General features: G+C 33.7%; 1 protein-coding gene across 1 annotated transcript; it reads left to right on the top strand.

The window, feature by feature from the left end:
* Nucleotides 1-21,065: 21,065 nt before the first annotated feature.
* On the top strand, nucleotides 21,066-23,553 carry LOC139841283 (uncharacterized). Its single transcript, XM_071831509.1, has 4 exons — nucleotides 21,066-21,336; nucleotides 21,823-22,232; nucleotides 22,440-22,550; nucleotides 23,395-23,553. Exons 1-4 carry the CDS (start codon nucleotides 21,066-21,068, stop codon nucleotides 23,551-23,553), a joined length of 951 nt encoding a protein of 316 aa, XP_071687610.1.
* Nucleotides 23,554-23,912: the final 359 nt, after the last annotated feature.

The following is a 23,912-nucleotide window of genomic DNA, read 5'->3' as shown; positions in this document are numbered from 1 at the left end:
ATAAAACCGTAGCCACAATGACATAAAACTTTTTCCTACAGTCGAAAATTGAAGCTCAATTGTCGATCCAATTTAAACTTATGGACTTGCGGTGAAGTTAAGAGTAGGTCCGGTCACCACTTAGATATGGACATAATATAAATAGCTAATTACACTATAATTGAGTAATTTCCAAACAATAAAATAAAATTCTAACAAAAATATAATTTGAACAATAATATTTTTTAATTCGAACAAATTTTTTTTACCATAACAATAAGATTTAAAATTCGAAATTTTTTTATATGTTATTAAAAAAAATTGAACAAAAAAAATAAAATTCGATCAAATTTTTTTTTTTTATTTCGAACAACTTTTTATAGATGCATTTGAACCATTTTTATGACATAAATTCGAACAATTATTTTTAAATCAAACAATTTTGTGTTCTACATTTTTTATGTTCTATAGATGTTTGTGAAAATTTATTAATTTTTATAATCGAATAATAAAATATAAGTTCTAACAATAATATTTAAATTGGAACATCATGTAGAACATATTGAACATGTAGAACATATTTAAATTCTACATTTTCATTCTGTTTTATGTAGAACATGTTGAAATTGAAATTTTTTTATATGTTATTAAAATAAAATAAAATAAAATTCGTACAATAAAATAAAATTCGAACAACAATATTTTTTAATTCGAACAAAATTTGTTTAATATAATATTAAGATTTAAAATTCGAATTTTTTTATATGTTATTAAAAAATTAAAATTCGAACATTTTTTTTAAATCGGACAATAATTTTATAGATACATTGGAACCATTTTTTTTACATAAATTCGAACAATTATTTTTAAAATCAAACCATTTTATGTTCTACATTTTTTATGTTATACACTTTTTATGTTATATAGATCTGTGTGAAAATTTGTTAATTTTTATAATCGAACAATAAAATATAAATTCTAACAATAATATTTAAATTCGAACAAAATAGTTTTACTCTAACAATAAGATTTAAAATTCAAACAAATGTTTGTTTCTACAGCTTCCTGTTCTACAGTTTACTATTAAGTTCTACATACAAGTTCTACAATTTACTTTCTTTTCAGTCTACCTATTTTCATCAGATGCATGTATTAAAAAATGTAGAACATGATGTAGAATAGCATGTTCTACATCTGTTCTACATCAGTTTTGATCAAATTAGGCTTAGTGTTTAGATTTCCAGTCTTTAAATTGTCCATATAACCACAGATCACAAATGTTTATTTAAGTAAAATTTTTAATTCGAACAATTTTTTATAGATACATTCGAACCATTTTTTTGACATAAATTCGAACAGATATTATTAAAATCAAACAATTTTATGTTCTACATTTTTTATGTTCTACACTTTTTATGTTCTACAGATCTTTGTGAAAATTTGTTAATTTTTATAATCGAACAATAATATATAAATTCTAACAATAATATTTAAATTCGAACAAAATTTTTTTCTTCTAACAATGAAATTTAAAATTCTAACAAATGTTTGTTTCTACAGTTTTCAGTTCTACAGTTTACTATTTAAGTTCTACAGTGTACTGTTTTTTACAGTCTAATTTTTTTCATTAGATGCATGTATTAAAAAATGTAGAACATGATGTAGAACAACATGTTCTACACCTGTTCTACATCAGTTTTGATCAAATTAGACTTAGTGTTTAGATTTCTAGTCTTTAAATTGTCCATATAACCACAAATCGCAAATGTTTACTTCAAACTCTTGAAGCTATATTTAATCACATATTATCAAATCTGCCACCCCCAATAACAAAAATCCATATCTAACTCAGTGTTGACCAGCATTGACTTTTCATATAAAAGAAACTTGATTACCCATTACACTTTGGCAGCAACATTTGATAACAAAAAACCAACTCAAGAACAATCTTATCACTCTCCATACACTAATCCATTGACTAATGTTGACCAAGTATAAAAAAGTCAAACCCTAAATAGATTTGACCTAAATCAAAATAATATAATAATCCTTTGCCTCCAAAAGCATAATAACACCCATAATCACATTTGAAATCCAAAAAAAAGTAAAGCGGGATATATGACCCAATTCATTCAAGAGGGTGCAAACCTCGCCCACATCAATATAACAGTACGAGAATTGAACTAAAAAAAATAATGCAGCAGTAATAATGATCCAACCCATATCCAAATAATAAATAATGACCCAAATAAATATAAAGATGGTAATTATGACCCGGTAAACAGCAACAGTGGCAATCTTGACCCATTTCCCACAAAAAATAATAAAATTGATCCATAACCAAAAATATGGGTTCTACAATTTTTTAAGTTCTACAATTTACTATTCTACACTTTATACCTGTTGAAAACACCATTAAAATAGAATGAGTTCTACAATTTAAGTTCTACAAGTTCTACATTTCTATTATACAACTATGTTATACAAGTTCTAAATTTAAATTCTACAATTTAAGTTCTAAAATACAAGTTCTACAATTTAAGTTCTCAAATACAAGTTCTACACACAAGTTCTACATTTCTACATACAATTATGTTATACAAGTTCTAAATTTAAGTTCTACAATGTAAGTTATAAATTCAAGTTCTACATACAAGTTCTACATTCCTTGTGTTATACAAAGTTCTACATTTTAAGTTTTATAATTCCGTTCTACAAATTTCCGTTCTACAAAAAATTTGAATGAAAATTTCTTCAATGATAACAAAATTTATTATGAATTGATTATTTTTTCAACATTGTTCAAACAAAAAAAATTATATGCTATATTACATTGATTTAAAAACCATCGGCTGACTTTCTAGATCTCTGTTCATTAATCTCTTGCTCCCTTTTCTCCTGTTCTTCAAATTTTTTGTCCAAAATCTTATTCTTCTTAATTGGACAAGATCTTCTGGTATGCCCCAATTCATTACATAAACCGCAAGATCTGTGATTGACTAATTTTTCTTTTATAGCTTCTTCTCGAACACTTGTAACTCTTTTGCCACAACCTTTGTTTCGAATATCTTGAGGGGCATAAACTGACACATTACCAGGTTGTAGGATAACAACCAAACCCCCAATAAATTCTTGTTTATTCATTGTATTAGCATTTCTCATTTCATTAACATCCTTATCTTTCAAACCTCTAATTATGTCTGTGTATGAACTCATTTTTCAGGATCATTCTTATATATCCGTATTGTGTGATCAATAAATTTATAAATCTCATTCATTAAAAAACCAAAATCTTCTGAACACGAAAAATTGATCTTAACATCAATTTCAACTAACAGTTAAACCCCAAAAATTGATCTTAAAAGTCAAATATTGATAAAAAATAAGACAAAATTACACGGGGGGGTCCCCGTGGTATGTTCAAAACTACAACCGGACTCCAAAAGAATTTTTTCGACATGGAGAGTCACTGTGGTATGCACTTGTTTCACGGGGAGTCCAATACAATAACAACGTTAATTTTTTCCGTTAAAGTTCATCATGTGCAATGCACATGAGGGTATTTTCGGTATTTACTCTCCCTTTTCCCTTTTGTCTACATTTGCACTAGAGATGGCAATGACCACCCGATCCACCCGCTTCGTGATGGATATGGATGAACCTAAATGGATATGGATACGGATGTGGATGAACCTAAATGAATATGGATATGGACATGGATGAAAAGTTTCATCCATGGATATATCCATTACCACCCGAGATACATATAAAAATACATAAATATAAATATATGCTTACATATTTACTAATACAAGTTCATTTACAGTTAGACTTACATTTTGCTTTAAACCCTATAATAAAATATAACTATAATATATTACAATAAAATACGTAAATCTAACAAAAAAACTTACGATTTCATATTTAATTTTTCATAATCTATGTTTTATAGTGAATTTAACAAATTTTGTTATATCTTCGACAAATATTACATAATCTTATGGATAGATTTTAATTATGTCATTTTATATTTATTTTTGCTATACTACGTTTTTGTTTTAATCGCATATTAGAAAATAATATAACATTTTTTAAATATCCATTGGATATCCATTAACCCGCTTAATCCACTGGATATGGATATGGATGGATGACCTGAAACTAAATGGATATGGATGAGCAAAAACTAAATGGATATGGATATGGATACGACATCACCCGATCCATATCCGATCCATTGCCATCGCTAATTTGCACTCTTGGAACCCAATATCACACATGCATACATTTAAAACCTTGATAAAAATACAGCCGCACACATTTAAATCGCACCTGCACTCTTGAAACCCTACATCTGCACTCTTGAAACCCTAAATTACCCTAAATATCCAACCTTATAATTGTGAAGTTATACATCGTTGTTAATTTTACAATTTCAATATTCCATTCCATCATCATCGAGACTTTTCAGCACAACCACCACCATCGCAGTTCAGTACCACCAGTCCAGTTAACGATTTCAACACCACCGAAATAATTGAGGTAAACACCAGCGAAATCGAAATCGTTGTCACCGGAGTTCTACGAGCTGTGACTCCGTCTTGGATAAACCACCACCACTCGTCGGAACCCTAGTCAACCGACCTCAAATAAAGGAGTCGAAGCATTGCGTAATTTGGTAAACCCTCACAAATTGATGGCTCTGTACCTTAAATTCAATACCCATGTCTTAAAATTGAAGCTGATTTATATTGTTTAGATTCTGTATATTAAATTGGTGGTGAGGAAAAGAGGAACAATGGTAAAATCGGGTGTGCAGGTTTAAGATTTTGATTTTTGGATTTGATTTTAAGGCTAAATGATAAAAGGTAAAATCAAAACTGGATTTGTGTATTTAATCTAAATTTGAAAATCGGTATTAAATGATAAATTGATTGAACTGATATGAAATCTACATCATTAAGCTAATTACCCTTTAATTTTTATAAATAATGATGTCATAATTATATATTAATTTAATTAAAAAAAATAATACGAAATATTTTATAAAAGGAAATACTAATCTCTCATAAATTATAATTTTAATTTTCTAAAAAAAATTTAAAAGACATTTATTATCACTAATAATAATTATTATTATTAAAAATATAAATACTAAACTTTGAACGAACTTTATTATTATTATTTACTTTTAATATAATAATTGCAATTATAATTATTATATTATTAATATTCAAATATAGATTCTTTTTACGAAATTAATTACGTTATATATGTATGTGAAAATACATGTCCTTATATATTTGTAAAAACAACGACAAGTTTCTTAGTCTAACGGGTCTCACTTAATACCTAAAACATGTCATTAAATTATTTTGTTTAAACAAACCCGTGTTCACGGATCATTTCATTAGTGGGTATTAAAAAGTGTGATTTAAGGTTTCAAATAAGGTTGACAGTTGAAATTTTGTCAAGGTTGTAAATGTGTGTAGGTGTGATATAGGGTTTCAAGAGTACATCAGATAAAAGGGAAAGGGGATACTAAATACTGAAAATACCCTCATGTGCACTGCACGTGATGAACTTTAACGAAAAATTTAACGTCATTAGCGAATTGGACTCCTCGTGAAACAAGTGCATACCACAGTGGCCTCCCATGTCAAAAAAATACTTTTGGACTCTGGTTGTAGTTTTGAACATACCACAGGGACCTCCATGTAATTTTGTCAAAAAATTATTATTAAATTTGCCTTACTGGTGACTATATTACTTAGTGATGATTTTGGGGTTCTAATATCCTCAAAGAAGTTTCAATTTCAAACCTTACTATTAGCATATCTTAGAATGATCAGAAAAGAATAAAAATCGATCAGGTAATAACTTGATTAGGTCATGTATATTTGAGTAAAAAATAAAAAACCACTCCTGGAGTAGCCTCAACAGAGTAAACCATAATTCCATAAACCATATTTGTTTACCCGTTTGTGAGTTATCTAATTACTAGGCGTTATCAGGTTATTGTGTTTCCAAAATACCATAAGCCGACCTACCAAATTCTCAAGAGATATTCATCAACTTATATACAATCCCTCATGTAGGTTTTATTTAGCTGAAAATAATTCTGTTAAGACAACCATTTACCTGTATAGCTTTTGATTACGATGACCTAAAAAGGAACAAAACATCGTAATGAAATATGATTAGACTCTTTAGTATCGTTGGCAGCATAAGTGAGTAAGCCCAACCTGACCCGCCCATTTTCATCCCTCAGTTCATAAAAGTCATTTTGAATTGGGTTAGTTGATCTGTTAGGCAGTTACTCAACCAGCCTAAGCAGACCCTTTTGACACTTGTAACTTATTTCAACTACAAAACCAAATTCATCAGGTGTAATAACAATTGTAGCAATCTATATACATTCACTTAGATCGTTTTTGTTTTTACTTTTATTCCCATCATGATGATGTGAAGATTAAATGCAAATTTTATAATTTCATAATGGGAAAATAAATTTTATAATTTCATAATGGGAAAATAAATGGATGAAAATGGGACAATATTATGACTTGTATATGTTGGAGATGGTTGTAGTAATGCTTTTACAATCTAGTTCCATTGTCTTCATCCAGTTCTCAAAGTCTCCTATTTCCTGTCAAAACCAAAATAGACCCAAATTAAACATCTATCTATCTATCTATCTATATGAGAGATGAAACGAAACGAAACCCATAGATAAAATGAAAGAGTAGGGCAATATTGAGACATGATGATTGTGTGTTCTTGTTCTAGGTTTTAATAGATCGTTTAAAGAAAATCAAAAGAATTTATATCTTTAATCGCTCTGATAACAGTTATTGGTCCATAATCAACAACCTAGAACGTTTATATAAGATCAATTGAACAGAATAACAAATAAGTTATAAAGTACGGAATCAATTGAACTTTATCAATTAAATTGACACAGAGAGAATAAAACAATAGAGAAGATAATTATTATTGAATTGGCGAATTGGAATGAATTACAAGTTCCCTATTTATAGATTTGAGAAACGCGCTTCTCAAATCTTATCAAATCTATTCCAAAACAAACATAGCTAAATAAAAGGAAACTAAATAATTCATATCTCTTCAATGATCTTCTCCTAGAAATCAGAGATATTTGTTTAGATGAAATCTCTTCATTCTTATCTTCAATTATTTCACGCGTATTTGATTTGATCTTTATCTATATTCAGCACCAATAGAATCTGTATTTCTTATTGAGCTGAGTCTGTGTTCTTCAATTTTCCAGACTCTAAATATTACAGACTCTAAATATACAGACTCAAAATACTTTTCAGCTAAGACTTCTTTGACTCATCAGATTTACAAAATTCCTAACAATCTCCCCCTATCCGATGATGTCAAAACACATACACCAAAAGTTGAGTTTATCTGTAAATACAAAAACAAACTTATAGACTCAATTACTTAGAACCATTCAGTTTTTCGCTTATTTCCTCCATCTTTTCTTTGACTTGAAGATTCAATTGTTACTCTTTTCTTCTGAAGCTTTGCATACTCATCCTTGATTTCATCACTCATAAACCTCAGAATTGAATTACCTTCAATTTCAGTCAAATTTAAAAACAAAAAATCCACCAATTTTCTTCTGAATGGCAGACTCTGTTTAAAATCACATTTCTTAAGAAGTGCAATTAGATGGCTTAGCTGTGTATTCTTGGACTTATCAACTTTCATCAAACATTCAATGTTCCTTCTATCTTTATACATTAGTCCTTCAGGATTAGATATATAAACATTATCATCAAAGTTCAGATGACTTGGAACCTGAAACATTGGATTCTTCTCATCTTCAAAAATCAGATTTACCCCATCAAATTTTGTTCTTTCTTCCTCTGAATGAACTCTGCAGTATCCTTTATATTGTTCTTTTAACATCCCGTTTGTCATCGTATGTGTTACAAGGTGCATACGTAACCTTTCTAACATTTAACTTTAACGATGGTAGTTGTAATAGTTTAAAAATGTTGGAATTGGTCAAGACTGGCACATTATCGCGTTTAAAGGCAATATACCGCGTTCTGGTCCATCGCGAGATGCGATGTAAGTGGTTGGGACGCGATGACTTCAGAACCCTCCCTCCTGTCCTTTTATCGCGTTTCAGTGTGTATTGTCGCGTTCGGGCTGTCGCGAAACGCGACGTAGTGTCGCGAAACGCGACATTTTCGTAGAACTGACTAAATTGACCAGTTTTTAATGGAATCTTTTGGGGCGTTTTGGTCTTTTTACTTGGTGAACATTTTGGGGAACCTAAAAACTGATACAAGCTTATCCTAACTTCATTTATCACTCCCTCAACTACACACATTCAATTTAGAGAGAGAGAGAGAGAGAGATAGGGTTTTAGTGAGAGAGAGCTCACTTTGGGGAAGAAGTGTGAAGACCCGTCCTAATCCATCCGGACGAAGTCCATATCGATTATAAACGATTCACAACAGTTGATTACATCGCGAGGTACTTGACCTCTATATGATACATTTTACAAACATTGCATTCGTTTTTGAAAAGACAATCTTTCATTACATCGAAAGTTGACAACATGCATACCATTTCGTAATATATCTTACTATAATTGACTTAATAATAATCTTGATGAACTCAACGACTCGAATGCAACATCTTTTGAAATATGTCATGAATGACTCCAAGTAATATCTCTAAGATGAGCAAATGCACAGCGGAAGATTTCTTTCGTACCTGAGAATAAACATGCTTTAAAGTGTCAACCAAAAGGTTGGTGAGTTCGTTAGTTTAACATAAATAATCATTTCATAATTTTAATAGACCACAAGATTTCATATTTCCATTTCTCATAAACATACGTCCCATGCATAGAGACAAAAATATCATTCATATGGATTGAACACCTGGTAACCGACATTCACAATATGTATATAAGAATATCCCCATCATTCCGGGATCCTCCTTCGGACATGATATAAATTTCGAAGTACTAAAGCATCCGGTACTTTGGATGGGGCTTGTTGGGCCCGATAGATCTATCTTTAGAGTTCGCGTCAATTAGGGCGTCTGTTCCCTAATTCTTAGATTACCAGACTTAATAAAAAGGGGCATATTCGATTTCGATCATTCAACCATATAATGTAGTTTCGATTACTTGTGTCTATTTCGTAAAACATTTATAAAAGCGCATGCATTCTCAGTCCCAAAAATATATATTGCAAAAGCATTTAAAAAGGGAGTAATGAAACTCACGCATATAAATATTGTAAAACAGTTATTAAAACATTGCATGTATTCTCAGCCCAAAAATGTAATGAGTGAAAGGGAGCAAATGAAACTCACCATACAATATTTTGTAGTAAAAATATTCATACAACGAAACGGAACAATGCAGGGTTGGCCTCGGATTCACGAACCTATATCATTTGTATATATATATTAAAACCTATAATCGAAATCGAACAATTATATATATACTTTTTATTAGTGATTTTTATATCAATATCTTATATAATTTATATATTCATTGTGTACATTTTAGATAAACAAAGATGTTAATAATCTTACATTATGTATATTAATTATAATCTGTGTTTGCAATTTATTAGTTATAATAAAATTAGAGTAAGTATAATAATAGTAATCACTATTTTTAATTACTACTAATAATAATAATAATAATAGCAACAATAATAGTTTTAATAAAAACGGTAGATTTAAAGTAATGATTCTTTTGGTAATAATAATTATAGTAGTAATAATACCGATATTAATATTAACTACAATGATACTTTTATTGCTAGTGATAATAAGTTTAGTAATAACAACGCTAATAACTATGTTAATGATAATAATGTTAATAATACTTATCCTAATAATAATAAAGTGGAAAAATCACATTTGTTAATGATGTTAATAATATTAATTATAATTTTAGTTATGATTATTTTATTACTAATGAATGATTCTTAATACTCATTTTAGCATTTATCATAATATTACTTATAATACTTGTAGTAATAATAATAACTACTAATAACAATACTAATAACAATATAATAATAATTAGTGGTAATAATAATAACATAACAATAACAATAAAAATGGCAATGACAATAATAATAATAATGTTAATAATAATAATAATAATAATAATAATAATAATAATAATAATAATAATAATAATAATAATAATAATAATAATAATAATAGTAATAATAATAATAATAATAATAAAAGTAAGTTAATAAATGAACTACCTTAGTGAAATGGCTCAATAAAAAGGAAAAATAACTGCCATCCGCCGGGCTTGAACCTGAGACCTCTCGCTCACCCGACTACACCCTTAACCACCTCGCTGCTGCTTCTATTTCTGATTTATAACATAGCTAATTAAATATAACCCGTTTGCTGTTATTCATCTTCTTCTCACTCACAAACCAAATCAACCAAGGATCGATTCAATCATCACCATAACATATTGGGCTCGTTTTTGTGTTTATAACCTTAACAGAAATCTTTGGTGGCTGTTGAAATTAATTAAAACAACGAAAATAAAATAAATAAAAAAGACTGAAACACGTACCGACGGGTCATATGAACTCTAAATCAAAATCGAAATTTTCGAAGGTTTTAGACTATAATTATAATACAAAAAAGGTTTCATTTCAATCCTATAAACTTTCTGTAGCTTCAATTTAACCTAAAACATCGAATTAGATTCGAATTTGGCGATGAACAATATCATTGACTTTTTATTTACAAACTTTGACTCAGAAATTAAAGCTCGATACAATGAATTGATATATGAGATTTTGCAGAAAGATTACATAAAGGATTTCTAACACAATTGTGTTATTACATTTTGAAGTTTCAATCGATTTCAAGCTTTTTATAAAATGGAGTAATAACAGGGGTACCGTAGGTTTTCTTCTGAAATTTCAGTTTGATTTTTCCTGTTTTTAATCGATTTATTTTAACAAAGTTGTAAATAAAGGTTAACAGGCAATACTACATCTACTTGACCCAATTGAATTTGTTTTGTAGTTGGATTCGTTCTACATCAAATATTTGTTCAGAATAAATAAATAAAAAGGTATAATGAATCCTGACTGGTTTTGTTGTTATTGAAGTATTTGGAATCAATCTGTACTAGATGATAGACACAAAACAAAATTGATATACAGTTGGAAAGTGATTGTAACAGAATATATGAAATCTTTATATATATACATGTATTAAATCGTATTTATTTATTTATTTATATAAAATATATGTAACAGTATTTGTATCTAAGCATGTATATACATCTATATGATTATAATCTGTAATATTCATATATCTGTATTTATACCAGTATTTATATATCTCTTTTATTTATAATGTAAATTTATTTATTAATCTTATTAATAATTAAAACCATAATAATAATTCTCATAATATTATAAATAATAGTATTATAATTTATAGTATAATAATAATATTACAAAGTACATATAGTAATTTCATGTTATAATTTTATTAATACTAATAACACTAATATTAATAATAATAATGAGTATAATAATAATGTAACAATTATAATTAAACTTGTAATCACATTTAATATAAAAATATTAAAATTTATTAATTAGATAATATTATATGGTAACATTTATTGAATTTTTAATATTTTCATATTTTATATCTATTGTACTATAATAATAATTATTAATAGAAGTCATATATATACATATAGATTCATAATAATATCATATATTTATATATATCTATTTATTTTAACTATAGCTTAATTATTCTAAGTATTATTTTACATTTTAGTTTTCAATTAAATAGAATATAATTTACTAATTCAAAATATTATATATATACTTATTTTTATTTATATTAAATATAAACATCCTTATTTACAACAAATGTTCGTGAATCGTCGGGAATAGTCAAAGTCAAATGTATTCATGAAAATAGTTCAAACATTATGAGACTCAGTTTAACAGACTTTGCTTATCGTGTTGAAATCATATAAGATTAAGTTTAAATTTGGTTAGAAATTCCCGGGTCATCACAAGAAGAAGGCCAAATCTCGCTCGAGTCCAAGTTTTAAAGTTGTTTCCTACGTCTCTAGCTACGTCTTGATAGTGTTGGTAAGTCTTAACTCCGTGTTTTGAGTTCTAATTGATTAATAGCTAGGGTTTGTTCATTTAAGGCTTGTAAGACCCATTTGAAGGTTAAATGGGTGAATTTGGGTTAAATTGGTGTACGGAAACCCTAAGGTTTGTAATTTAGGGTTTGGTTATGTGATTTGGTGTTTGTAAGTGTTAATTGTGTTGTTAAATCACTAATACACTTGTGTGTTAGTGAAAGGTTGTTAATGAGTTCAAGTTTGACCAAATTATGAGTCTTGATGTTAAAATGGGTCAAATGGGTAATGGTTGCCTAGTTGAGTAAGATGGGTATGAAAATACCCTAAATTGTGTTAGTTGGTGTTATGGGACCTTAATCACTAGCTTTTAGTGATTAATGATAAGTCTTGACCTTAAATGGGCGGTTTTGGTGTAAATGGGTCATTTAATGCAATGAAGTCATTAAATGCACATGAGTTAATTATTGGTGTTTAGTCCAACGAGTTGTATGTTGATTGTGTACTTAATGTATTAGGTACCTTGCTTTGAGGCTTACGGAGTTGTTTAATTCATCACCTAGTCGATAAGGTGAGTGGAATAATTATATGTGTGCGTATATAATGTATTTATTTGTGTAGCGTGAGGTGTGAAGTGTCGACGTGTTAAGATACCACATTTCACGTGACGAGTGAAGTGTCGACGTATTAAGACACCACTCGGGGGTGAAGTGTCGACGTGTTAAGACACCACTTCGGGAAGTACGACGGGTGAAGTGTCGACGTGTTAAGACGCCACCCAGGGTGAAGTATCAACGTGTTAAGATGTCACCCGTGGGGTTAGTGTACGACGTGTTAAGTACTTTAACGGTTGTTATGAACACCGATGGAAAATGCGAGTACCATTCCTTTGTACTATTGGTTAACCATGGTTGTGTGATGTAGTGTAGCATATTATATTGTACGTGTTATATGCTATTGTTGTGCTAGCTTGGGTTATCCGAGGTTATTAACTTTTTACTTTGAGATGGTATGCTAATTATATTGCTAGCATGTATGCGGTAAATGTGTAAGTGATTGCAAGTAAGTAGGTTATATATGTATATGTATAATTATTGTATTCACTAAGTGTTTTGCTTACCCCTCTCATTGTTTACATTTTAGGTGCGATTATGGAGAAAGGGAAAGGGGTTGCCGGGAATTAGATATTCCCATGTTGGTTGCTAGATGAAGCTTTTGGAAGTCGGCCTAGTGTTTTGGGTAGTCTAGCCCCAAACCATGCTCGAGTGTCGTTTGAATTAAAACTATCATTTTATGGGTCGAACTTGTATTACATTTGATTAAGGGCCTTCGTGCCTTTTTGTAAATATTAAACTTTTTAAATGTTTAACGTATTGTATGAAATGGTTTACCTCATGTAACCATTTAAGTGGGAGTTAATGGTTTATTATTTTTTTTTTAAAAAAATTTCAGATTGAATACGGGTTGGGTTGTTTCAAGTGGTATTATGGCATGGTCTAAGGGATTTAGGCGACTTAAGATAGGTGCCTAGGCTTTGACTTTATTGAGTATGCGTTTTATGTGGGACTTGTAGGAGACGGGTCGGACCGAGTTTGGTTGGTGCCTAGGTTTAGGTGAACTAACTTTGTAATTAATTGTTTTGTGTTGTGTTTGCAATCATCAAGTGAGATAGACGTTGTACCAGCAAGTTAATGCGATGTGCTCGCGTAATAATGACTAGCTACCATTGTTACGGGTGCAAATCGTGTCAAACAAGCAATGTACGACGGTTATTGAGCAAGATGGGGCGGTGAGGTGTATATATATATATATATATGTCATGTCTTTTCGTTTCGTCATTTAACCTATTCTGTTTTATAGAATGAAGATGAGAAACGGACACGACACCGACAACGGAGGTACGAGCGAGGACCCCGAGTTGACAGCCAAAGTTGAGGCCATTATGCAAAGGCGTCACACGGCCTTTTAGAGGACATTAAGAAGATGTTCTTAGATTCGATTGATGAGCAAGTAGTCAATCTAGTCAAGGAACAAGTAAAGGTTGTTCTTCATGTCAACCTCCCACTTTTGATGGTGAACGGGATCCAGTAAAGAGAAATCGTTGGATCTCCGATATGGAGGGGGCTTTTCATACTTGTGAATGCCCTCTCGATAAGAAGACGAGGTATAGTTGTAGCATGTTAAGGGGGGATGCCAAGATGTGGTGGGACGAAAAGATTCGGCTTTATGGTGAAGAACAATGTATGGAATTCACGTGGGATGAATTCAAAACGGAATTTTTCAAGGAGTACCGAACTTCGGCCGATCTTTCTAGGCTTAAGGACGAGTTGCGTGCCTTGAGGAAAGGGTCGATGGATTTGAACACTCTCAAATCCGTTTTCTTATCAAAGACCCATTTTTGCCCGGAGTATGTCGGGAATTATCATATGTTGAAAGAAGATTTCTATCGAACCTTGAACGACTACTACCAAGAGAAGATTAGTAGGAACTCGGTGAAAACTTTTGATGAGTTGTTTGACATAGCTAAAGGTTTTGAGTCGCTCGTTTCGAAAAAGAGTGGCTTTACTTTTGGCAAAAGAAAGTTTGAAGCTACTAGTCATTCGAATAAGAAGAGTAAAGCTGCAACTGAGAGTGTTGGTAGTGTGAAGAAGGGTGCTTCCGGAGGTTTTTCTTATACGTGCTACAATTGTGGATAAAAGGGTCATATGGCTCATGATTGCCCGAACCCATCTTTCTGCAAGCACACTCACATGTTTTAATTGTCAAAAGCAAGGACACCGAAGGTCGGAGTGTCCCGAATTGCGGGGTGATCAAGTTAAGAAGTTGGAGAAGGCGGCGGGTACGGCAAGGGGAGGAAATTACTTGATGACCAATGATGAAGCCAAGCAATCCAATGAAGTCGTCTCAGGTACTTTCATGGTTAACTCCAATCCCACATGGATACTATTTGATAGCGGTGCTAATTTGTCATTTGTGTCTCCAAGATTTGTGCCTAAACTTAATAAACCGCTAGCTAAGTTAAGTCATCCGGTAGAAGTCGAAATAGCGGATGGTAAGACAGTGCTAGGGGTTGATGTTTGTAAGGATTGTAATGTTGTGTCAGGTACCGAAACGTTTAAAATCGATCTCATTCCGATGACGTTGGGTGAATTTGATATCGTTGTTGGCATGGATTGGCTCGATCGTTATAGAGACGATATTGCATGTCACAAAAAGTTCATTCGTGTAAAGACCCCAAGTGGGGGAGAGCTAATCATTCATGGCGATAAGCGAAGGAGACTCGTACCATTATGCACTTATGCACATGCGCGACGTTTCCTTAATAGTGGTGGCATGGTTTTTCTTGCCCATATGGTTGATACTCGTGAAGAGCCACCATCCATTCATGAAATTTCGGTGGTTAATGAATTCGAAGACGTTTTTTCGGATGTGTTACCGGGTGTTCCGGCGGAAAGACAAGTTGAATTTCGCATTGAGTTGGTTCCCGGGGCTACTCCCATTGCTAAGACTCCTTATCGTTTAGCACCGACAGGAAATGCAAGAGTTGTTAAATCAATCCCAAGAGTTGCTTGAAAAGGGTTTCATTCGACCGAGTGCCTCGCCAAGGGGTGCTCCGGTTTTATTCGTGAAGAAGAAGGATGGTAGTATGCGGATGTGCATTGATTATTGGGAGTTGAACAAAGTGACGATCAAGAATCGTTATCTGTAACAACCTCACATTGGGTCTAGTGGTAATTGTCCTAATTTCCCTTGTGTGTTATTATATGTTATTTTAATAATTATATGTTTATGATTATTTAATTATATAGTTGAGACCAGTTTGTGACAAGGGTCACATAACAGGTTTGTTTATTTGATTTGGACCTCATTTGGACCACTTAATGTTGTGTTTCATATTTTAGATAACTGGTAAATACCCGTGTGTATCACGGAGTAGGATTCTTCACTATGAAGAAAGCCTTGTTGAGTTAAAAACCCTAGTTTCTTCTTATTTCCTCTTTTGGAAATATCAAACACCGAACTTATACTCTCAAATACTCAAAAACCCTAACCCTTGATTCTCGTTTTTGTGTTAAATTGAAGTTGAGAAATCATTCCTTGTGATTTCACGAATCTAACAAGGTAAAATAAACAGATTTTCATAGCCAAATCAGTTTGCAAAATGGGTTTTTGTTTTGGTTTTGGTAAAAGTGGGTTTTGAATCAAAAATTGATTTGAATGTGTTGTTTATGTCAAATTGATGTTAGAAAACATTTGTATATGAGTTATATATGTTTCCTAAGTGATTTGTAGTGTCAAAATAGTGCAAAAACGAGATTTGGGGTTAAAAATGACGAAAACAGCGACATGGTACTGATGAACAGCTCCTGTACGGTTGCATGATGCATCCGTACGGTTATGGGGTATATCCGGGACATTTTGGGTGCATCCGTGCGGTTTCAGGGTGCATCCGTACGGTTGCAGGTGCAACCGTGCGGTTGCAGATGCTCCCGTGCGGTTGCAGTCTGGCATATTTTTGGAAAACTTGTTTTGGCCGTAACTTTCAAACCGTAATTCCGTTTTTGATGAATAAACTACTGTTGGAAACGTAATGAGATTTAATTTCTAATGGTGAAGTTTTGAAATACTGAATCAAACTTTAATTTTGATCAAAATGATGGAATAGCGTGTATGCCTCGTTCCACACGCATAGGATAGTTGCAATTGGATGGGGAACCATGTAAACTTGTCATATATGGATATATTAGGCTATATGTTGTTGTTTATAGTATTTATCGATGATATTATTAGTTATATATGTACTAACTTGAGATATGGTATTCTCAGGTAATAAGGGAACGGAGAAGGCTCAGTAATATAAGACTTCTGAGTTCTTGTTGTTTATCAGGTGAGTGGGACTATCTTAACTGTTATATGTATGTAGTAGCGGGTTATGCTACTGTTGTCCTGCCATGTTATACCTGATGAGTTAGCATATGATGTTTATGCTTATGTGATGATTATGTGCACTTGGGTATTATCGGCTATGATGTCTAGTCGGTAATCAGCTTTGGGTATAAAGCTGAGCATAAGGTCAACCTTGCTGTCAGATTGGGTTCAAGAGTTACTATTCGTGTAGTATAGTTTGAATTACACATCCCCTGCGTCCGGATTACTATGCGAGGGAGACAGTAACGGGAAATTTCGGTAAACTCTAGCTCGATCAACTAGTAGTTAATGGCCCGTACAAGCCGCCAAGCCTAGTGTTACCATTCTGGTTTACCTTGTTGATGCTATGTCATTGTGCTTAGCTTGATGCTAGATACCTATGACTGTTAGGATAATTCCATTCACTTAGCTTTATGATAATCCCCCCACAGTTTCTCCCTTGCAGGTTAAGTTTTGCATGCTATAGTTTTGGGAGTGGTTGCTTTTGGATATGTTTAACAGGCTACACTCGGATGTTTATATTTTGATACCTATATGTGTGTAAAAGCTTTTGTTTAACGTAAAACCTGGATGACTGTAATAACTATGGTTTAGTTAATTACTACGTATGGTTTGTAAATATCAATATATTATGTTTCCGCTGTGATAAAAAAATGTACGGTGTTACAAGTTGGTATCAGAGCGTAGGTTTGGCAACGTTACACATGGATGTCATGTTCGCAAACCTTGCTTTTGTTGTGTAAAACATATCCGTGGGGTAGAGTTAAGTTAATGTGGAAGTTGTATGTTAGTCTTAGGTACTAACAAGTTATCCACTAAGCTTTGGTGAGATGATGTGCAGTACAGGTAAAAGATGACTGACGGACAACAGAATGTTCATGCTCCCCCAACCCCTGGTATCTTCAGAGCTCCGATAGAGGGTGAAATTTCAGATGAAGATCAAGGAGATTACAACCAAAGGTTAGAAAGTGAGCTACAGGAAGCTCGGGAAAAGATTACTAAACTAGAAAATACTCTTCTTGCACGTACCTTAGGGACAAATGTTGAATCTCACCCTCCCGGTTTCCCATTCCCTCAGCGTGGGCCTGCACCCACTGGGAGTTCATCTCAACAACAACAACAGTACCAGTTTCCGTTACCTTCTCAATTCCAAACACCACAGCCTAACCAGATACCGCTCCAAACTGGAAATCAATATCCTAACCAGTTTATGTACACTTATCCATTACAAATGTTTCCACAACCTGTTACTGAAACCCGAAAGAAATGCACTTTCAAACAATTTCTTGATTGTAATCCACCTGAGTATTCTGGAAGTACAAACCCGTCAGATACCTTTGATTGGTTGCGTGAAGTCGATCGAGCATTGGATGCTTGCCAATGCGAACCTGAGTTGCGTGTCCTTTATGCAAGTCGACTTTTGAAAAAGAAAGTGATGGGCTGGTGGGATTCTTTAACCGCCCAAGTATACAAAGAACAATTAAACCAAGTGAAGTGGGAATAATTTTCAGCAAAGGTGTGCGAGCAGTATTGCACTCCTTACAAAATCTCCAAGATGAAGCAGGAATTCATGAAATTGAGAATGACTGAGCAAATGTCAATTGATGAAGTAATTGAGATGTACACCGATAAAATCCGTTTTGTACAGCAATGGCTTCCTGATGAACGATCTAGAATCGACCAGTTTGTTGAAATGATTCTGCCTGAATACCGATCAATGGTGAGATTAGCAACAACCTTGCCTCAAGCATTTGCTATGGCAAGAATGGTAGAAGGAGATGTTAGGGCCACCAAGAGTAAACAGAGAGAGCAGATGCTGCAACCAAAACAAACGACAAGCCAGATGAGCCAAATGAGTAGTAAATCTAGAAGATCTCATGGTAACCAACAAAGAGGTAGGTTTACTCAAAGCAGTGGTAGTAACTTAAGTCAGAAAACGTGGTGCAATGTGTGTAGGTCAACACACGCTGGTCCGTGTTTAGAGTTGACAAAAAGGTGTATAAGGTGTGGAACGATGGGTCATGATGTTCAAGTTTGTTCATTCCGAGAGAATTTTTGTTGGAATTGCAAGAAACCGGGTCATCGATCAGCTGATTGTCCTTCTGCAAGGCGAGCGAGCTCCGGGGTAGGGGCCGGGGCAAGAACAATGTCAGTCGGAGGATCCTCTGCTTCTTCAATGGGACAGAAGCGAAAGAATCCTCCACCACCTGAAGCAAGAGCCTTTCAAATGTCGGTTGATACATCTACTGAAACCGATGATGCGATTACCGGTATGTTTCTAATAAATTCTTCGCCGGCTCGTGTGTTATTTGATTGTGGAGCGAATCACTCTTTTATGTCTGCTACATTATGTGATAAGTTGAAATTGCCTATCAACATATTATATGAACCTTTAAGAATAGAAGTGGGTGATGGTAGAACAGTTCCAGTCACAACCTCTGTGTCTGGAGTAACCATTGAAATTGATGGGAATGAATTCCCTATGACTTGTCTTGTTATGCCTATACCGAGCTTTGATGTCGTATTAGGTATGGATTGGTTAAGCTGCCATAAGGCAAGTATAAAATGTGATAAGAAAATAATTCATTTTCCTTTGGCCGATGGGACACGGGCTGTGGCCCGAGGTGAACGGGGCGGGTTTAATTGTCCATTAATTTCAATGATGAAGGCTAAGAAATCGTTAGCCAAGGGATGTGATTCGTTTCTAGCATATGTGATCGATGCAAAGAAAGAGAAGAAATCCGTGTCCGATATCCCGATAGTGTCCGAATTCCCAGAAGTGTTTCCTGATGAGTTACCGGGCTTACCGCCAGTAAGAGAAGTAGAGTACAAGATTGAATTATTGCCGGGTTCTACACCAGTGACAAAAGCTCCGTATCGATTAGCACCGTTCGAGATTTGCGATATGATGTCGCAAATTCAGGAGTTGCTAGATCGTGGGTTTATTCGACCAAGTTCTTCGCCATAGGGTGCTCCAGTATTGTTCGTGAAGAAGAAAGACGGAACTCTCCGTGTGTGCATTGATTATAGAGAATTAAATAAAAGGACGGTGAAGAACAAGTACCCGTTGCCGAGAATTGATGATCTGTTTGATCAGCTACAAGGGGCATCGTACTTCTCTAAAATTGATCTACGATAAGGTTATCACCAGGTTCGGGTAGCCGAAGAAGATATTCCAAGGACAGCTTTTCGTACAAGATACAGTCACTACGAGTTTTTAGTTATGCCGTTCGGCTTGACAAATGCACCAACAATATTCATGGATTTAATGAATCGAGTGTGCCGGCAGTTTCTCGACAAATTCGTGATAGTATTTATCGATGATATTTTGATTTATTCAAAAACAGAAACCGAGCACGCTACGCATCTGAGACAAGTGTTAGAACTATTGAAACGAGAAAGGCTATACGCCAAATTTTCTAAATGTGAGTTCTGGTTAAGAGAAGTGCAGTTTTTGGGTCATGTTATCTGCCAAAAGGGTATCAAAGTCGATCCATCTAAAATAGAAGCGGTAATGAATTGGAATTCACTGAAGACTCCGACAGAGATTAAGAGTTTTCTAGGTTTAGCCGGTTACTACCGAAGGTTTATTAAAGATTTCTCAAAGATCGCGGGTCCATTGACCAAGTTGACCAGGAAAGATGTAACTTTTCGATGGAGCGGTGAATAAGAAAATGCCTTCTAGACATTGAAACGGTTATTGTGTCAAGCTCCGATTTTAGAGTTACCTGAGGGTACAGAAGATTTCGTTGTGTATTGTGATGCGTCATTAGCTGGATTGGGTTGTGTGTTAATGCAGAGAGAGAAAGTTATTGCCTATGCCTCAAGACAATTGAAAACTCATGAGAGAAATTATCCGACACATGATCTAGAGTTGGCTGCGGTTGTATTTGCATTGAAATTATGGAGACATTATCTTTACGGCACTCATTGTGTGATTTGTAACGACCATAAGAGTCTTCAGCATATATTTTCGCAGAAAGAATTAAACATGCGTCAGAGACGGTGGCAAGAGCTAATCAAGGATTATGATCATGAAATTCGTTATCATCCAGGAAAGGCAAATTTAGTTGCAGATGCTTTGAGTCGAAAGAAATTCACTGACAATGTAAAATTCATGCGAATTGAGATTGTGTCAGATTTGATTGATCTATTAAAGATAGCACAATTAGAAGCCTTGAAGGATGAACATTTGAAATCTGAGATATTAGTAAAGCGAATAGTGGATTTAATTGACGATTCTCGTGGATTAAAGACTTTGAGTAACAGAATTTGGGTTCCTTTGCTCGGAGGATTGAGGGATTTAATCTTTAATGAAGCGCATAAATCGAGATTGCCTATCCATCCTGGAAGCACGAAGATGTATCATGATCTGAAACCTTTATATTGGTGGCCAACAATGAAAAGAGATCACGCATTATGTGGAAAAGTGTCATATATGCGCTCAAGTAAAAGCTGAACATTAGAAACCTTACGGGTCATTACATCAACTTGAGATTCCTCAGTGGAAGTGGGAGCTCATAACGATGGATTTCGTAACAAAGTTACCCCGAACCCATAAAGGACATGACATGATTTAGGTGATAGTTGATAGATTGTCTAAAAGCGCGCATTTTCTGGCTACAAGTGAGATAGCTTCGGTCAGCAAGTTAGCTCAATTATATGTGAATGAGATTATAGTTCGACATGGAATACCATTATCTATTGTATCAGATAGAGATTCGAGGTTCGTATCTAATTTTTTGCAGAGTTACAGGAGAATTTGGGTACTCGAGTTAATCTCAGCACAACGTATCATCCTCAAACAGACGGTCAAAGTGAATGTACTATTCAGACGTTAGAGGATACGTTAAGAGCTTGTGTATTAGAGTATGGAGGATCGTGGGATTCTCATCTACCCTTGATTGAATTCGCTTACAACAACTCGTATCACTCTAGTATTGGCATGCCGCCCTATGAAATGCTGTATGGTCGTCGATGTAGAATGCCGACTTGTTGGTTAGAATCTAGAGAGAAACAGTTTGTGGGTCCAGAGATTGTACAGTTAACTGCAGAGAAAGTGGCAATTGCACGTGAGAAATTGAAAGCCGCAAGAGATAGACAAAATATGTACGCCGATCCGCGCAGACGGCCAGTTATTTTCACCGTAGGTGAGCAGGTATACTTGAAAGTATCGCCCTGAAAAGGTGTCATTCGTTTCGGTAAAAGAGGCAAGTTAGCTCCAAGGTACATTGGGTCGTTTAGAATACAACAGGTGTTGAATGATCAGACAGTAGTATTAGATCTTCCTGTTGAGTTAGTTGGTATTCATAACACATTCAATGTGTGTTATCTTCGTAAGTGTAAAGTAGACGATGAAAGTCAGATTCTACCACTGCAAGATTTGAAAGTTGATATGAATAAGAAGTTAGTGGAAGAGCCTGTAAGAATTGTAGACAAGAAGATTACTAAGTTACAGCATAAGCAGATACCGATGGTATTAGTTGAGTGAAAGCACAGCTTAGGTTCAAACTTGACATGGGAAACAGAAGAGTTGATGAGAACTCGTTACCCTCATTTGTTTGACCTTGATTAGATTCCAAGGACAGAATCTCCTTTAAGGGGGGTAGATTTGTAACAACCTCACATTAGGCCTAGTGGTAATTGTCCTAATTGCCCCTGTGTGTTATTATATATTATTTTAATAATTATATGTTTATAAATATTTAATTATATAGTTGAGACCAGTTTGTGACAAGGGTCACAGAACAGGTTTGTTTATTTAATTTGGACCTCGTTTGGACCACTTAATGTTGTGTTTTGTATTTTAGATAACTAGTAAATACCCGTGTGTATCACGGAGTAGGATTCTTCACTATGAAGAAAGCCTTGTTGAGTTAAAAACCATGGTTTTTTCTTATTTTCTCTTTTGGAACCATGGTTTCTTCTTATTTTCTCTTTTGGAAATATCAAACACCGAACTTATATTCTCAAATACTCAAAAACCCTAACCCTTGATTCTCGTTTTTGTGTTAAATTGAAGTTGGGAAATCATTCCTTGTGATTTCACGAATCTAACAAGGTAATATAATCAGATTTTCATAGCCAAATCAGTTTGCAAAATGGGTTTTTGTTTTGGTTTTGGTAAAAGTGGGTTTTGAATCAAAAAGTGATTTGAATGTGTTGTTTATGTCAAATTGATGTTAGAAAACATTTGTATATGAGTTATATATGTTTCCTAAGAGATTTGTAGTGTCAAAATAGTGCAAAAACAAGATTTGGGGTTAAAAATGACGAAAACAACGACATGGTACTGATGAACAGCTCTCGTACGGTTGCAGGATGCATCCGTACGGTTACGGGGTGTATCCGGGACATTTTGGGTGCATCCGTGCAGTTGCAGGGTGCATCCATACGGTTGCAGGTGCAACCGTGCGGTTGCAGATGCTCCCGTACGGTTGCAGTGTCGCAGATTTTTGGAAAACTTGTTTTGGCCGTAATTTTCAAACCGTAACTCCATTTTTGATAAATAAACTAACGTTGGAAACGTGATGAGATTTAATTTCTAATGGTGAAGTTTTTAAACACTGAATCAAACTTTAATTTTAGTCAAAATGATGGAATAGCGTGTATGCCTTGTTCCACACGCGTAGGATAGTTGCAATTGGATGGGGAACCATGTAAACTTGTCATATATAGATATAGTAGGCTATATATTGTTTTTTATAGTATGAATTGATGATATTATTGGGTATATATGTACTAACTTGAGATATGGTATTCTCAGGTAATAAGGGAACGAAGAAGGCTCAGTAATATAAGACTTCTGAGTTCTTGTTGTTTATCAGGTGAGTGGGAC

The sequence above is a fragment of the Rutidosis leptorrhynchoides genome, chromosome 4 (genome assembly GCF_046630445.1).
Source record: "Rutidosis leptorrhynchoides isolate AG116_Rl617_1_P2 chromosome 4, CSIRO_AGI_Rlap_v1, whole genome shotgun sequence".
NCBI lineage: Eukaryota > Viridiplantae > Streptophyta > Magnoliopsida > Asterales > Asteraceae > Rutidosis > Rutidosis leptorrhynchoides.
This window is presented reverse-complemented; position numbering and strand designations above follow the sequence as displayed.

Coding starts and splice junctions, on each gene's coding strand:
- LOC139841283 (XM_071831509.1), top strand. CDS start 21,066: ATGCGTCAGAGACGGTGGCAAGAGCTAATCAAGGATTATGATCATGAA. Junction 22,233..22,439: donor TTTTCACCGTAGGTGAGCAG/GTATACTTGAAA, acceptor GATGAAAGTCAG/ATTCTACCACTGCAAGATTT. Junction 22,551..23,394: donor AGCATAAGCAGATACCGATG/GTATTAGTTGAG, acceptor GTACGGTTGCAG/GATGCATCCGTACGGTTACG.